Here is a 17,797-nt window from a genome sequence, read left to right as displayed (position 1 = left end):
TTCAAAAGAGGGGTAAATAAAGAAGCAAGAAACACACCTGTTACAGCAGAATCAATTTCTTTTTTTCTTTTTTCTTTTTTTGAGAAAGCAGCAGAATCAATTTCGAAGCTCCTGCAAAGGTCAGCCCCTTCCTACTAGGCTAAAAGATTATTATTATTAGGATTTTACTGATGTGTACCCTAAGGCACACAATAATTAACTATTTTTGAAAAAAAATTTCTTGGGAATTGAAAAAGTATTGATAATTTTTCCAATTTTCGAGAAAATATTTCCAAAAATGGAAAGTTTAATGTGTGCCCTTAGGACACACATTAACCGGACCCTTATTATTATAGGAGAGCTAAAAGAATTTGAATGTGGGTACAACTTATTTTTGGCAGATTATTTGTAGTAAGACAAAAACCTAATAGTTAGTTTATTTTATGACATATTTTTAAATAGTTTTTTTGGTACGTTTGGATTTTTTTTTTTTTTTGGGCTAAAATATTATTTTGATTCTCACATTTAGGAGTCACTATCGATTTACTCCTATATTTTGGTAGTAATCAATCAAAAATGCATACGTGGCAAACGGTTTAACGGTTTGCATGCTTAATATTAAAGGATTAAATGAGATAATGATGTGTTTAAACTTTAGTAGTCATCTCACTGCTTAGATGGCCAAAAAAAAAAAAAAAAGAACTACATAAGCTTTTAAAAATATTTTATTTTCTTTACCAAGTTTTCCCAATTTTTATTTATCCTTTTAATATTCTTACATTTTTTTTATTTATCCAATCAGTATTTCATTTCTTTTTCTCATTTTTTTTTCTTTCTTTTCTTTCTAACCAAACAGAATTTCATTTCTTTCTTGCAATTTTTGGCTAACCAACACCACTCAAGAAGGAGAAGGTGAAGGTGCAACAATAACATTCTCTAGGTCACACACTTCATCTTCAACCCAAGATCCTACACGTTAATCCAAACTATTCCATCCAACAAATTGCCAATTACCATACCCGTTACAAGCAAACACAAGTACAACCCAATAACGACAGAACCTTTTGGAATTACAACCAAACCCAAAACATGAAACCCAACAACGCCAACCTTTCCACACGTCACCACCTGCAAATCCACTCGCCACCACTTGAAAATACACGTGCCACCTGGTCCACAACCTTTTGGACTTCCATTTCATGGGTGAGACCCACAAGCCGCTACATACTCCCTACACACAGAATCAAAGAGAGAGAAGCTTAAGATTTCTAGTCTAGGTTTAGAGAGAGGCCCAATCTAGAAAGAGAGATTGTGGCTTTTGACGGAGGTTTCGATAGAGAGTGGGAACAAGGGAGGGAAAAATGAGTAAAAGCCACTGGCCCACTGCCATGCTAACCTTGACACAGTTTAAGGTCAGAGAGGAGAATCCGAGCTTAGAGATAGAAATAGAGACTAAGAAAGGGCGAAATGGGCCTCATCGAACAAGCAAAGCAAGTATAGCATTCCTAAAAATACTAAGGCCTTGTTTGGATTTTATTTTTTCATCATTTCTCACTCAATTTTCGTCACTCATCATTCAAAATACCCAAACTCCCTACACCCAGCCCGTTTGGCACCATCACTCAGTTATGTTTTCAACCAAAAAAACTAAAAAAACCAAGACCCACACACTGACCCAATGTCAGTTGACTTTTTTTTTTTTTTTTTTTTTTTTTTTCCCTTGTTTTTCTCTGCTTTTCTCTTCATCCATGTTAACAAATATTTTAATCAAGCCCATCATGATTCTTATTTTCATGCTTTTCCCAGATCTACAATATAACCAAATGGTTGTCCAGTATTTTTCTTTTCCAACCCCCCCACCCCAAAAAAAAAAAAACACCACTCCTTAAAAACTCTGAAACCCACCACAGCCACAACAGCAACATCAACATCAATAGCGGCAATAACCTCAACGAACTCGAGAAGAAAAAAAAGGAATGGAAACCCAGTGAAAAAAGAAAAGAAAAAAGAAGAACCCAAGCCCAGAACTTCGCCGTCGTGTTCGCCACGAGTTGGATGAGGTAGGGGCTCGATCGGCATGGCTAGGCAAAGGGGATGAAGTGTGATATGCTTGGATTTGGGAACGGAGAAGAGTTTCTGTGTGTTGGGTTTTTTGTGTGAAGGACAAACTATTGGTGGGGATGTGAAAGGGGGAGCCAGACTTGACAAGTCACTGATAGTGGGTCCCCATATGTGTGTTTAATTAAAAAAATGCCATTGAAAACTGAGTTTTGGAAACTGAAAACACCTTTTCATAAATTATCACTCAAAAATCAGAGAATTGATTGATGGAAACAAAAACTAAAAATAGAGTTATGAAAATCTAAACGGACTTCTCAACCATGGGTCCAACCATTTTTGAGTTATGAGTTATGAAAACAGAGTTATGAGTTATGGAAACTAGAAATCCAAACACCCCCTAAGACACTATTTTAGCATTATTCCTTAATTCATTTTTTTTATTCCACTAACTTTTCAAAACACTCACTTTACTTTATTACAGTTACTAAGACACAAAAACAATAAACAAATATTTAGGGAATGAATAGTGCATTAAAGATAGGGAGAAACCATAGCTAAAATCCCCCATCTTGGGAGGGAAATGACCAAATGGGTAAGTTGATGTGGGTATTTTTGGGTTTTGGTTACCAATATTCACCAATGCTCTAATCTTATTTAAATAGGTCTTTAGGTGCTTTTTGGTTTTGGTTATCTATATTCACCACCCATTTTATGTAACTTGCTATCAATGTTCTTAAAATGCACAATTATGATGCGATGGTCTAACCTAAGCGAGTGTAATTATTTTGTTACCTTAGTTTTCATCTTGAATATTATGAATGAATTACTTGACATCAAAATGAAGAGAATTAAAATAAAAACTTGGCATCAAATTAGATTACAATTAGAAGATAATTTGGATTGGGTTTTGATCATCTTTATTCTTCTACTTTAATACATTACATATGATGTGATTAGATAAAATAAATCCAACGCTTTTTCATACGATGACATGTATTTGTAATACCGATTATAAAACATGTAATGCATAAAACAAAATTGAAAATATGCATATATATATATATATATATATTAATAGGAAAAGCTGAGAAAAAATCCAATTAGATTTCAAATTAGAATTCAATTAAAATCTAATTTTGCGCCACATGTCCCATCTAATCTAAGTTTTTAAAATTTTATGCCAAGTGAGTTAATTCTGTGTGACAATTGGATTTCAATTAGAGATTAATTTTGCGCCATATGTCTCATTTAATCTTTTTTTTTTTAAATTTTTGTGCCAAATGGGTTAATTTAGTGTAAAAAAAACAAGGAGTCCAATAAAAATAAACTATAAAAAACCTAATCATATATTTGAATCTATATATAAAATTAGAGGAAGAGAGAGTTTGAATGATTTTATATTTATAAGTAATTTTTTTTTTTTTTTTTTTGTATAACTAAAAGCAATTCAAATTTATAAGTTATTTATGTAATATAATATGACTATGTATAGTCTATTACTAACTAGGTTTAGAGAAAATTCAATTAGAATCAAAATTGAATTTTGCTTTTGTTAGCTTTCCATACAAATTAAATTTATTAGATAATCCAAACACACATTTTATGATGAAATTTCTTGAGGTAGTTAACATTGAGTGTAATTTCACGGGCCATAAAATTATTTGCTAACAACTTGAACGTAGAACTTTCCAACGAGCTCCCAAAATCACCCCATTGGATCACAGTCAGTATTCTGTTCTCTCCTTCAAGAATAATGTATGGTTTGTTTTCAAAGATTTCAACTTTTTCACTAGATATTAAAAGAAATTAAAAAGAAGCTTTCAAAAAAAAAAAAAAAAAATGAAAAAGAAAAGGTTTAATGCATTTTAGTCTTTACATTTTGATGTTATTTTCATTTTGGTCCAAATTTTTTTATTTTACCGGTTTTAGTTCCTAAAATGAAAACGGGTTCCCTTTTAGTCCTTATCACCATCTTACTAATAGAAATAGTCTAGGTGGCAACCGGATTGCACAATTATAAAGCTGAAGTGGCCATTATTATAATAATAATAAAATTTATTTGGCATTACAAAATGGCAAAAAGCACCTTTTAGTCCCTACATTTTTAGGCGACTCCCATTTTAGTTATTATATTTTATTTTTATCGCTTTTAGTCTCTATCTTGAAAAAAGCTTCCCGTTTTGGTTCCTACCGTTACATCAGAAATTAAGAAAACTGACGTGGCAAATGGCAAGAATAAATAATACTAAATTAATATCCACGTGGCCTAAATTAATAATAAAAAATGTTTTTTGGCATTAAAAAATGCCACACCAGCATCTAAATTAAAAAAAATTAATTTATTAATTTTAACTAAATAAAAAAATTAAAAACTAAAAATTATATGAATTAAGATGTAAGTGTGTCTTGAACAAGAATACAAACCCATAAATTAAAAAAAAAAAAAAAAAAAAAAAAAAAAAAAAACCCAGTAATGCTTAATTGAATGAGACTGAAGAGACTCCCATTAGCTTGATAGTCATAGATCACCAACCTCTCTCCTTTGGCCTGAAAGTATGCTCTAATCGAAACCAAATTCGGGTGGTGCAGCCTACCCACGGCAGCCATATGGTGGTCGAAAACTTGGTTGCTCGTAATCGTAGTCTTATTCGCATCCATTTTCTTCACCGTCAAAATCAATTGGTTATCCAGCACCGCCTTGTACGTTGTCCCAACCGTACCTCTCCCGAGCAACTCCGCCGAGGCTCTCATCAGCATCTCCAACTTGTACACTTGTGCCTCTCCTCCACAGAACACCAAGTTCCCATTCTTCTGTACCCTTCGTAGCTCGTCACTTTTGCATAGCTGTAACACTATGTTGTTTTCATCAACTTGTTGAACTTGGGTTGTTGAATTTGGCAGAGGAGTGGCGGTTGAGTTGGTGGCCTCGAACGACGTCGTTGTTGAGGTTTTTAGGTTTTGATCTGGGCTTTTGGCATTAGTGTTAGAGGTAGTGCTTTTTTTGTTCTTGACCAAGTCGAATGCGAAGAGAAGAGAGGCGATTAGGAGTGAAACTCCGATCGAGAAGCTCGATTCGATCTATGGGTCGTTCGATAAGGCCTTTGAGAAGAAGAAGGGGTATGTTCTGCCTAGGGCCAAGATGGTGAATGTTCATTTACTGGTTTTTTTTTTTTTTTTTTTTTTTTAATTTCTGGATTTGTATTTTTGTTGTTCTTGTTCAAAACATACTTAAATCTCAATTTATATGATTTTTAGTTTTTAATTCTATTTTTAATTTTTTTATTTAGTTAAAATTAATAAATTAATTTTTTTTAATTTAGATGCTGACATGACATTTTTTAATGCAAAAAAACATTTTTTATTATTAATTTAAACCACGTGGATATTAATTTAGTATTATTTATTCCTACCGGTTGTCACGTTAGTTTTCTCCGTTTTTTATGTAACGATAGAGACCAAAACTGGAAGCGTTTTTTAGGATAGCGATTAAAAGCAATAAAAATAAAATATAGAGATTAAAATGAAAATCACTTGAAAATATAGGAACTAAAACGTACTTTTTGCCTTAAAAATTCCATGTTAGCCTCCACATCAGCTCTTAAAATTTAAAAATTAATTCTTCAATTTTGAAAAAAAAAAAAAAAAAAACACAAAACATAAAACAGAATTAAAACACAAGAACACGCATGAACACAAACCCAGAAAATTCAAACACACAAGAACACAACCCAAAACATTAACAAGAACACAACATTAAACTGTCTCTAGCAAACCCAGAAAAACCCAAATTAATTATCCAACCAATAACTGAAATATCTTTGAATAAACCCAAAATTTTCTTAGGAAACAAACACACAAATCCAACACTAAATCCAAACACCATACAACAATACAAACCCAAAAACACCATTCAATCTATGAGTATCACAACCTTCACTCCATAAACCACCATTCAATTTGTGAGAAAAGAGCTTGAGATAAGAGAGAAGCGAGATTGAAGAGAGTTTCGCATTAAGAAATGAAGGAAAGCCACCCAAACACAACCCAGAAATCAACCCAAATACAAAACTAAGAAATTAACTCAAAATCCTTTCTCTCTCATCTCAGATCCTTTCTTGGACTCCCTCTCTCAGATACTTTCTCTCTCTTCTCGCTACTGGGTTTGTGAGCTCAGCTATGGTCGATATTTGTGAGAACCACCATGATAGACACCAGTCCAAGATGGCACCACCACCAGCTGTGGCCGCTGCTCCTCGGATAATCTCTATGCCTCTCTTCTTTCTCTCTCATCTGCTTATTTTTGGTTGATTCAATGGTTGGGTTTTGTTTTAGTCGTGAGAAATCTTTGATTTTTGCTTGGGCTTACGAAGTGGAGTTTTGGATATGAAGGTTTGTGGATCTGTGGGTGTGGGTTTGGTCAAAGAGAGGTGAGGTTGAAGTGATTTTGAGCTGTAATGAATGACTAGAATGAAAGTATAGAGGAGCAAATTTCTGAAAATTTAAGAAAAATTGTTACAAGTTTTTTCCTCAATCTTTCATTCTGAAAATGTAAAAAAAAAAATTTCTTGGTTTAATTTTTTCAATTTAAATTAAAATTGGGAAATTAATTTTTTTTAAATTTTTTTAATTAAAATTTTGACGTTGCATTTTTTAAATGCCAAATGGCATCTTTTAATATTATTTTAACCATCAAATCAGTGTTTAATGTGCCAACAAGATAGTCCATTTACCACTTAGATTATTTTCATTAGTGAACTATTGATAAGAGCCTAAATAAAATGCATTTTTTCATTTTAAGAATTAAAAACAATAAATAAATAAAAAGTAAGAACTAAAATAGAAACATGGTCAATATATAGGGATCAAAAGTGTCTTAGTTATCTCGATATGTTAAAAAGATTTAAAAAGTTAATTATTACATTTTTCACTTCTAAAAATATTCATAATTTAATTTATTTATTCTTATTTTTGAAAATAAAAAATAAAGTTAAAACTGTAAATAGAACAAAGTTAAAAGAAGAAAAACCTACTTGTTATTATTAACTCCCCACTAGGATGCTGTTTGGATTCAACGTGTTTGTACTTTCTGGCTTTTTTTTTTATTCTTTTATTTTTCACGCGTTTAAGGGAGTAATGTGACTACTGTTCATGAACGGTTCATGAACAGTAGCCGCAAATGTTGACTTTTCAACTGTGAATAGTGCACCTGTATACTGTTTACGAACCCACAAATATCACTTTTCAGCTACTTTTTCATTAAAAATAAGTCTCACGGTACTATTTACACATTTAAAAATTATTTTGCTACAGTGTTTTCAGTTTTAGTTTTTAGTTTCAGTAAAAATAAGCTCAATCCAAATGGACCCTAAATAGTCAACGTAAAAAAAAAAAAAAAAAGCTTCCCACTACCCACGTTCAAAAAAAAAAAAAACTATCCTACCAAAAAAAAAAAGAAGGAAAAACCATCCCACGTTTAAAAAAAAAAAAATGTCAAGCTAAACTATCTCACATTTCCTTTTTAAACTATTACATTATCAATTTTTTTTTTTAATTTTATGTATTACATTATCAATTTGGATTCGGATAACACATGCAAAAACTTCTAGTTAAAATAGGAATCTTATTCTCTTCGGACAAATTTTTTTTTTTCTATTTTTTCAAATTGTGATGAAAAAAAATTATGATGCTAAAAAAAAAAAAAAAACCTTCATTGCACGCACTAATTTAATTTATTCCCTCGTGTCGTGGTCGGACCTTACTGAACTACCCGAGCCACATAAAACAAAAGAGGGAATTTCTAATTCTACCAGACTTTACACGACACTCTCTCTCTTTGTCATAATTTTGCCTGAACCAAGCAATGCTTTCAAAATTCCACAAAGCATCCGATAAGGCTAGGAGGTTTTTACAAAACAAAGCTACCTTGTTCGTTAGGAACCTAACCATGTCTAAGAACACCTCCAAAGTTCAGGCTCTCTATGACCTCTGCAACACTACCTTCACTCCCTCTCCCTCTGGAGCATCTCCTCCCTCTTCTCAAGCTTTACAGAGGCTCTGTTCCCTTCTGGGTATTCCTCATTTTCTTTCTTTTCTTCTAGTTTCATTCTCTTTTGTGTCCAAGTTTGCATCTTTATGTGCACTTTGCAAAGTTTGGCTCAATTATGGAAATGGGTATTGCAGATTATGTCAAATTGTTGTGAGTTTGCGGTGTTTTGATTGCAGATTTGAAGAATTTGATTTTGGGGGTGCTTTTAATTGGGTATTATAATCTGAAGTTAGTATTAAAATCAAGATAATTAAAGAATGGAAAGAATGAAAATAAAATGCTTGTTAAGAAAATTTTTGGTTTCTCTTTCAGTTGGGGATACATTTGGTTTCCTATTATAGGGGTCATATTGGAGTTAATTGTTTCCGAAATTTCAATACGCATGAGTAAGGATGTAATAGACATGGAATTGGACCATAATATCGACTTTTCAATATGCATTAGTGAATTCTTTTAATTGATGGATGGACCTGCCATTTCTAAGGAAAGTTTTACTCAATACATTATTAAATTTTATGAAAGATTAGAGATTAATGAATCTTTATGCTTCTAACACAATATTGATTTTCATTCTATTACAGACACATTTGGTCCAGCTGATGTTGGGCTTAAAGAGGAACTATCAGATGATGATCGAGGACATGGAATTTTTGGACTTAACCAACTAAACAGGATAGCACGATGGGCACAACCAATAACTTATTTGGACGTATATGAATGTGATAGTTTTACGGTAAGCTCAGCATCTTCTTATTCTGAATGAAAATTTTTGAAGCCTGTTGTGCATGCTCAACTCATTAGAAGTTTGTAATTCTCAGTGTTCCTGTTACAGAACTTTAAAATATGCTAATGTTTTTGCCCAATTCTTTTGATTCGTTCTTATTTTGATCATTTATCAGTAGTTTCTAAACCTGCCTCTTTGCATGCATGTCCGATGTTATCTGTGTGGCCAGTTTGTGCATGTGACAAGCTGTTTCAGATATAATACTCAAGTATTGAGTACGTCTATTTACTTTTCATTTGTAGATGTGTATATTTTGCTTTCCTACTTCCGCAGTTATTCCACTCCATGACCATCCCGAGATGACTGTTTTTAGCAAAGTTCTCTATGGCTCTATGCATGTGAAAGCTTATGATTGGGTTGTGCCTGCCCAAATCCAGGAAAGAAAAGGACCTAGTTCCTTTCCAGGTCTGTTTTCTCATATCATTTTCAGCTCATCACAACAGATTCTAGGACTTACAATTACCTAAAGGTGATTATGGCTTGATTATTATGTATATTCCTTGTGATTATGCACTTTTATAATATGGGGCTTCAACCTCTCAATTCCCTGCACTAATGGAAAAAATTTAATCGTAAATTTAAAATGAACTGGGAGCATAATAAGTTTGATGTTGACTCAAAAAAGGGGGGGGTGGGGGGGGGGGGGGGGGGGGGGGAGGCCTGTGATCTATGGGCTTATTTAGAACACAGAAATCCCAATATGCCTATTTTTCATATGTTTCTCTGATCATTGTGTTTAGATTATTATTATTTTTAAATTACTTCCTTGTCAAATAAATGAATGGTGGAAAATAATACATGTGGCCAACCCTTACTAGTCTGTTGAGGACCCATAGCCAACACCAAAATTTTAGGACTAAGGCTTAGTTGTTGTTCCCTGTCAAATAAACCCTGTAACACATATTTCGCCTAGTATAGACCTAGTATGTTGTTGCTAACAGCTAACTGTGATGTTAAAAAGGGAAAATTGCATGCTAATAATCTGAAGTTGCAATTCTCAGCTCCAAGCAAAGATGAAAAAAAAAAAAAAAAAAAAAATCAAAGGTAGATTATCTTTTGTTGAGTTTTGATTAGAAACAGTGTATATTATATATGATAAGAGCTTTTCTCTTCTTTTCCTGTTGTCCAATACCTCTAGTTGTAGATGCAAGTATTGTATTCATAATGCATCATCTCGAATGGTAGGTCTGGTTGCAATATTGGTTTGCCCGAAACAGTCCTTAATAAGTCAATCCATGGGCTAAATTTTACCCTGTTGGTTGGAGGCTTGGAGCTGCATATCTATGAATTTAGTGTTATGAAATGCCATATATCAGCCAATTAGATTACTGTTACAATATTGAACATCCGCTTGTATGACTTTACTGTCCACATCATTGTGAAACGTGGGCTTGACTCTGCAATTCCCCTTAGTTGTAATCACCAATGCCCTGCCAATAGCTGGTCTGCATATCTCTAATTGGGGCACTGCCACCTTTTACTGAAAGAGGGATAGCAATTTCACTCTTCTTGTATCACTGTCAACTGTCTGAAAGTAACTTGATTGCCATTTCCTCAACTGTGTAGCAGCCAAATTTCATGAGTAGGATTGACATTTTCTTGTTATTGGGAATCTGAGAGGCCATATCACTCATGAGCTTATTTAAAGGATCATTAAGTCTTAGCTGACCCCAAAATTTTGGGACTAAGGTTTGGTTGTTGTTGTTGTATATAGTCTTGGATCTTGCTCTTGATTTCCTGATATTGAGGGTCAGTAGTTGGAAGTTTTGATGAATTCTTCTCTGATTTGCAGTAAGATTGGCGAAGTTGTCAGTTGATAAAGTTTTAACAGCACCTTGTGGGACCACAGTTTTGTACCCAAAGAGTGGGGGTAATTTGCATTGTTTTACTGCAGTCACCCCTTGTGCTATACTTGACATCCTCTCACCTCCCTACAAAGAAGAAGCAGGCAGAAAATGTAGCTACTACCATGACTACCCCTACTCTACCTTCTGTAAGTATCTTAAAGTAATTTAATGTTCTTTTTTCCCCCTTTTTTTTCCTTTCTGTTGTGCCATCCTATGATTATGCAAATATAGCTCTGTTATTCATACTTAATTTTTTCTTCTTCTCCCTTTTATTATTATTTTTATTTAATTTTATGGAATTTACATAGAGAATCCCAAGGTTTCACCCTGATTTCAAATTAAACCCCAAGTTTCTACTTATACGATGTTGGAGAACTATAGCCTGTGAACCACATGTGACACCCCCCCCCCCCCCCCCCCTTCAAAAAAAAAAGTGTGTAAAATAGATACATTAACGATTAAAAAAAAAAAAAGAGTATATGAGAAAAAACACAGAAACAAAGAAAAGCACTCATATATTGATACCCAGAAAAAAGATAGATTGCATTGAGGTTGCAGATCAGAACACTGCAACACCCCCAAGGCAACATTGTTTCAAACATTTAATTGAAATTGGGTTGCAAATAATTAATCTATAGAAAATAACATTTCAAATTAATAATGGTTGTATATTATTACTAGTTAATCTAGAGAAAATTACTATTCAAACTAATCGATATCTAATGTTATCACATACAAATTGAAACATAAAAGCCCAAATTAAAGAAAATATTGGAACTTGAAAATTTAAAATGGTCTTCTATTAATAAAACACTAACACTAGGAACTGGGGGACGAAAGTCCTCTGACAACCACCACCACCACTTCAAAAGCTAGTAAACAGGGTGACCGATGGCAAAATCCTCATGAACTATTCTTCTTGAGTTTTAGAGCTATAGCTCCCGCAACTACCTGTGTCTCTGATTGGTTCAGCAACACCTCTACTTGACTTCATATATTTGTTCATATTTACTTTTTGATTTTGTGAGCTAGAGATTTCAATATTATCAAGAGTAGGGTGGAAAACCTTAGAGAGGGAATTTGATGGAAAGAGAGAATGTTTTTAGACAAAGTTTTCCTCCAAACCAGTTTGAAATCATTTTCTCTAATCTATTACATGGCAATTTAGATGACTATCCATGTGTATTTTAATAAGATGATCCGTTAATTCATCTAAACAAGTTACATGACTATGAAATTGGTGATATGATTAACATGACCATGACATGCTCTATGGCCCTTTTTTCAGTTTTTTTGAATGCCCCACATGAATGTCAGTGCTCCATTAGTCACAGCTGTGAAAAGTTGCAACTTTATAAGTACACAATTGACATTGAAATAATTTAAAGGTTTAATTTAAAATCAAGATCAAACCTGAGGTCCTCTATTTAAGTGTTTTTTTTTTTTTATTAAATGAAAACAACTTGGGTGGCTTGTTGAACATGTTAATGCAGCAGCAGGAAATGGATCTTTTGTAAGAAATGGGAAAGAAGAGGACTATGCATGGCTTGAACAGATAGAAACACCAGATGATCTCTATATGCGCCAGGGAAAATATGCTGGACCAGCCATTCAGTTCTAGCTGTCTCATCAATTTTGTTTAGCGCTCAATTCTCATTGCGTTCAGTTCAAGCTTTGGGCCATAGAAAATGTAAATGCCATGTTTGCTGCCGTAGTCTTGCAAAATAGGTACTAAAATGCTGATGCAGCGTGCTTTATAGATGATTACCCCTTACTTTCATGAAGAAATACCGGAAGCGGAATATTCACAGAACTGTAACATGAAGTCATTTGGAAATCCATCTATATTCTCCAAGTTAACTGGCCATTTTTGTTAATGTTTAAGGATTTCAATTGCATCAATCATGATGCTATGTTTATTTTTTATCTTTCTTTATCAACCTGGGTTGTTACAATACTATGCTCTATCTCTCTTTTTCATTAATATTTCATAAAAATAGATATAATTAATTTGGATAAATTACTCCAACCTCTCCAGTCCTCGAATGTGGCAAAAATGCATGCACAATCCTGCTATATTTGAAATTACTCAAACGTTTCTTGACTCTTCACATGTGGCATACATTGGAAGTCCTCTTTGCCAGTTATCTTTATTAGTCAACTATGATGGATGTGGTAGTGTTATCTAAATCACAAAAAAAAAAAAAAAAAAAAAAAAAAAAAAAAAAAAAAAAAAAAAAAAAACCGTAGAAGTACACCTTTATTTTTAAACTCGCAACGTTACACACCCATAAACCCAAAATCCCCACTCCATCTTCATCAATGATTCACTCAGCCACCCAAAAACCTAGAGTCAACCCACAAATAAAACCTCCTTACAAAGCACAGGGCTCAGCCACCACACAAAGTGGTTGAACTACAAACTCAAACCATATATCAAACCCCATTATCGAAACCTCACACAAAGCCAGCATCCTTAAAACTCCAAATCACCCATCTTCCTGTCCACAGCACTATCAACATTGACCTCTTATTTCTTCTCTACTGTCACCTGCTCTTGATTCATAGTTTGTGCAAAGCTATCCGCATGCACCCATGAGTATTTCACCAAATCGATATTTTTAAACCTAAGTCCCATCCTTCTGTTCAATTTTGAAGCGTAGGTCCTTTGTTTCTAATACATCACATGGTTCTCAGCTTTGAGTTGAAACACAGTAAGTGACCTTTGGTTCACATTGAAGGAATGACGAGCTATTTCCTACCATGAGCCCTTGCTACTCATATCTCTCCTTCTGATGATAAGCCTACTTGTTTTTCTCAGGCCGTCTGTTGTTCAGAATGGCATGTTGCTATGATTGGTACATTTATCGCCCTCCTCAAACACGGTTACAAGTGGACACTATTGAACACTACAAAGCTGACTTTGTAGCTAAGGGTTTTCATTAACAACACAATTTTGATCTAGACTGAAATCTGTTTTTGTTGGAGTTCCTTCCTCTAAATTTGCTTCTAATCCAATTGCTCGACGCTGACTTTACAATAAGTTCATCAACTTGAGAACCATCACCATCTTGCTTCATCTTTATATGTGACAAGTGAACACTAGTCACCTACACTCTCTTTATCACACATCAATGTAGTCACTAGATGATCAAAAGGTATGGGGAGCGATGCTAATAAGAGTAACGCTTTATATTCATCCTCATAATTCATTCCAAAACTTGACAATTGGGTGTTCAACATGTTAAAAATGTTGAGATGTTCCAACAAATCTAAACCCTCCTTCATATGCAAACTATAAAGTTGCTTCTTCACATGCAATTTGTTTGCCAGTATTTTTTTTCATATAAAGAACTTCTAGTTTTTCCCAAATTTCCTTTGTGGTTGAGACAAATAGCGTTAGCTGCTTTCTCATCCATCTCTACCCATTCTTCATCCTTCACCTATTCCGATTTCTTCTCCTTCCCAAGCAAGGCCTTATGAACTCCTTGTTGAGTTAAGAGATCCTTCATCCGCCTTTGCCAAAGAGAAAATTTTCCCTTACCACAAAATTTCTCTACCTCATACTTTGTGCTTGACATCTTTAATGTATTCAAAGGATTGAATCCTCACATTGCTCTGATACCCCTAGACTTAAATCAATAACAATAAATATGGAAAATAAATAACAAGCATTTACGTGGTTTGGCAAACTGTCTATCTCCACAAGTGATAAACCCAAATCCCAAAAACACCCTAGCTGCTACCTCACTAGGTTTTTAGGACTTCACTAATTCTGTTGCCACATTCTTAAGCGCATATATATATTTTGCTGCTCCATGCATAATGCTTTGGTTCAGAAAAGAGATTCTTTTAGTCCTTTGGTTTCTAGTCATTTCAAAGTCTTTGGTTTTTAGTCTACTATTGCTACTTCATGCGTAATGTTTTGGTTCAGAAGATTCCTTTGGCTTTTAGCCTTGCATACTCTTTGGAAAATTCAGAAGATTCCTTTGGCTTTTGGACTTTCATGCTTTGGAAAATCAGACAAGTTGAAGATTTTAAGTCAAAAAGTGAAGAAAGTACTATTCACAGATTACTGTTCACTGATCACTGTTCACTGATACTGTTCACAGTTACTGTTCACTTTTACTGTTCATGGTACTGTTCACTCTGAATTTTTGCCTATTTAAGGGGGCCTATCCCTTAAGTTTAGGACAGGTTTTTCTTAAGGTTTTTCTTTCCTATCTTAGAGAACTTCCTCTTAGAACTATTGAGAGCCTTTCTTTGAGAGAGTTCCTTGTTTCACCTAAGCATTTCCTACTACCTTACAATCTTGTAACTAGAACTAGTACAAGCTTTGTAACAGTTAACCTGTTCTCTTGAGATCTTGTAATCACTACTACTACTGTAAGTGTTTTATCCTATTTTCAATAACAAGTATTTTCAGAGCCATTCTTTTCTGGTATTAAGCGCCATAAAATATGATGCTCATGGCGCTAAAATTTCCTCCAAAAACATGATAATGATGATGATAGTGATCCTAACTGGCTTTCCCAAATGTTTGAATATGGTTTTATCAGGTTCATAAAATTAACAAGCCATAAACAGGCCAGTCAGCTTCCACAAATTATTCAGACTGCTATTAAAGGGTTTGAAAGCTCTTCCATTAGATCTTTTGTTTCCATTAAATGCTAGAGCACTTTGCCAAAATGGGAAAGAGATAATTGGATGAATGTCCAGCCCTCAAAGCATCTCATTCTCATTAATGGTTACACCCACCAAGGACAATGGCTTGAAGGAAATTCCCACTTGTCCTTTGATGATCCTTTTGCTCTTGCAAAATGTTGGAGAAATGATTTTAATAATCAAATTCTTGAGGTTGCTCAGAATCTATGGAAAGATTATCATTTCATAGGAAGCACAGATAGAATTTCTGTTTTTGGTCCTCGACCCTATGCCAATGCCATTGCTCATTTACGGATAGCAGATCATTGTAATCCAAGAAGTCTTCTCATCCCAGGAAAAACTCCAGAGTTTGAGCCACTATTATATTGTGGACTATGTAATAAATATACTATCTATCATGAGCATGCATGTAATGATGATTCTCCATGGGAACCTTATGATGGTTATCCATCCGATGCTCCTTCCACTGATTGATGAATGACCTCCTTAGGCTATTGCTACTTTCCCTATTTGTCTGGCCTGCACAACAGCCAAATTACTACAATGTTTACTCCTTGGTAAAATTCCCATTATTGTTTCACACCACTGCCCTATGCGTAAATAATGATGTTCAAAGAGGTTCTTTCAGCTTTCAGTCATCTCAAAGTCTATTGCTTCACTGATGGCCTTTTCAAAGTGCTTGGAGGGTTCTCAGGAAGAGGTTGCAGTGGTTTCTAATAAAAGCAACTTGAAGGTTATCAAGAATAAATTTGATAGAATCTGGTAGTTCAAAATAGGTTCCATTGTGGAATTGTAACCTTTTAGACAAAACTTCTTGTAAAGCAATTATCATATCCTCATATCTCTTGTAAAGCAATTATATATATATATATATATAGTGCTATACAAATAGGATTTGGTTAAGTTTGTCGCTGACTTGGGCTTGGCAATTCATAACCACACGGGTCCACATCAACAGAAACCCAGTCCTGTGATAGAATTAGGTCTCTACCAGTAATTAAGTCGGTGTTGTGTTATTATTTATACCCTGACTCTCACCTAAACTTAGTTATTCAATTCATCATATATATATATATATATATTTTTTTTTTTTTTGAATATTCAATTCATCAATTTTTTTTGAATAACTCATCAAAGGAAAACAGAGACCCAGAAGGAATTTAATTTTGTTGATCTTATATATATTTATATTTATATGTTATAAAGTTATTGTTTTTATTCTTTTCGATCTTTGCCTCAGTAGTCTTGTTTTGTAGACATTAATTTGGTCTACAGTGTCATTTATCTATACATACTAACTCTTTTCAAATTGTAATTCCAGTAATAGTATTTATTTAAATGGACAACAGATCCAACAAGGTAAAAATCATATCTTCCTCTAGGCTAAGTCAACCTTTTGTACGTGTATATATATTTAAAAGCCGAAGTGTAGCATTTATTATTGCCACACTCCTGTTGAACTATATCAGCAGCCACATCATCCATCCATTTCCAACATTCTCTCTCCTCTTCTTTTTTAACTTCTTTTTTTTTCCTCTTATTAATTTCCCAACTTAATGTTATACTTTCACCAACTTTTCCCCTCCCTTTTATTTTTTCATCTCCCTACTACTATCTATCTTAAAATCACTTTTCTTCAATCCCTTTATCTTCCTTTATTTTTGGTTTTTCTCATCCCCCTCTTACTATAAATTTACAATTCTCAATTTCATTCTATACATAGTTTTCCCACACACACATAAGGTTATTTCTCTCTCTCAATTTTTTTTTTTAAATTTTTTGGTGAATTTTTTTTTTCTTGCATCTCTATTTTAAGTTGATAAGTTTTTGTATTATTTGAAACTCTACTTTCACTTGATGTGATTAAGTTATGTTTTTAAGTTGTTATCTTTTTTCTTCTCTTTAATTTCATAAATATTATCCTATTGCATTATATATAAAGATAGTATATAAGAATATAATACTATTTTATTACATGACATAACATGACTTGGCTAATTTGGTGTTTATTACAATATTTTTTATTTTTACTCTTTTTTTTTTTTATTATAAATTTCTTATTATTCTCTCACATTCTCTCTTGAAATGTGGTTATTCTCTCTCTCTCTCTCTTCATTTTTTTATTCTTTCTTACAACTCTTCTTTATTTTGATGAATAATTGTGATTTTTAAAACTCTATTTTGGATTCATACATTTTGGTGTTGTATTTTTTGGTTTCCCATTACAAGTAGCATATTTTTCTCTTATATAGTTTTGATTTGATTTTTGTTTGAGTTAATACTTGATTATTTTGGAAGTAAGAATTTGAATTTATATCAAAACACAATCTTGGCTATGCTAATAACAGATCAGCATTCGATCCACTTCATCAATTCGGTCCTGTTCGGTCTACTTCAATCCACTTTAGTCAATTT

At 33.5% G+C, this 17,797-nt stretch overlaps 1 protein-coding gene across 2 annotated transcripts; it reads left to right on the top strand.

Moving 5' to 3' along the window:
- Nucleotides 1–7,821: 7,821 nt before the first annotated feature.
- On the top strand, nucleotides 7,822–12,684 carry LOC126701739 (plant cysteine oxidase 3). 2 transcript variants are annotated; one of them, XM_050400081.1, is made up of 5 exons: nucleotides 7,822–8,108; nucleotides 8,668–8,819; nucleotides 9,113–9,275; nucleotides 10,663–10,863; nucleotides 12,214–12,684. In XM_050400081.1, exons 1-5 carry the CDS (start codon nucleotides 7,901–7,903, stop codon nucleotides 12,336–12,338), a joined length of 849 nt encoding a protein of 282 aa, XP_050256038.1. In that variant the 5' UTR covers nucleotides 7,822–7,900; the 3' UTR covers nucleotides 12,339–12,684. The 2 variants fall into 2 exon arrangements, with proteins under 2 accessions (XP_050256038.1, XP_050256037.1); XM_050400080.1 differs by having other exon boundaries at nucleotides 7,831–8,108; nucleotides 12,211–12,684.
- The last annotated feature ends 5,113 nt before the right edge of the window (nucleotides 12,685–17,797 follow it).

The sequence above is a fragment of the Quercus robur genome, chromosome 10, assembly GCF_932294415.1.
Source record: "Quercus robur chromosome 10, dhQueRobu3.1, whole genome shotgun sequence".
NCBI classification, from domain to species: Eukaryota; Viridiplantae; Streptophyta; class Magnoliopsida; order Fagales; family Fagaceae; genus Quercus; species Quercus robur.
This window is presented reverse-complemented; position numbering and strand designations above follow the sequence as displayed.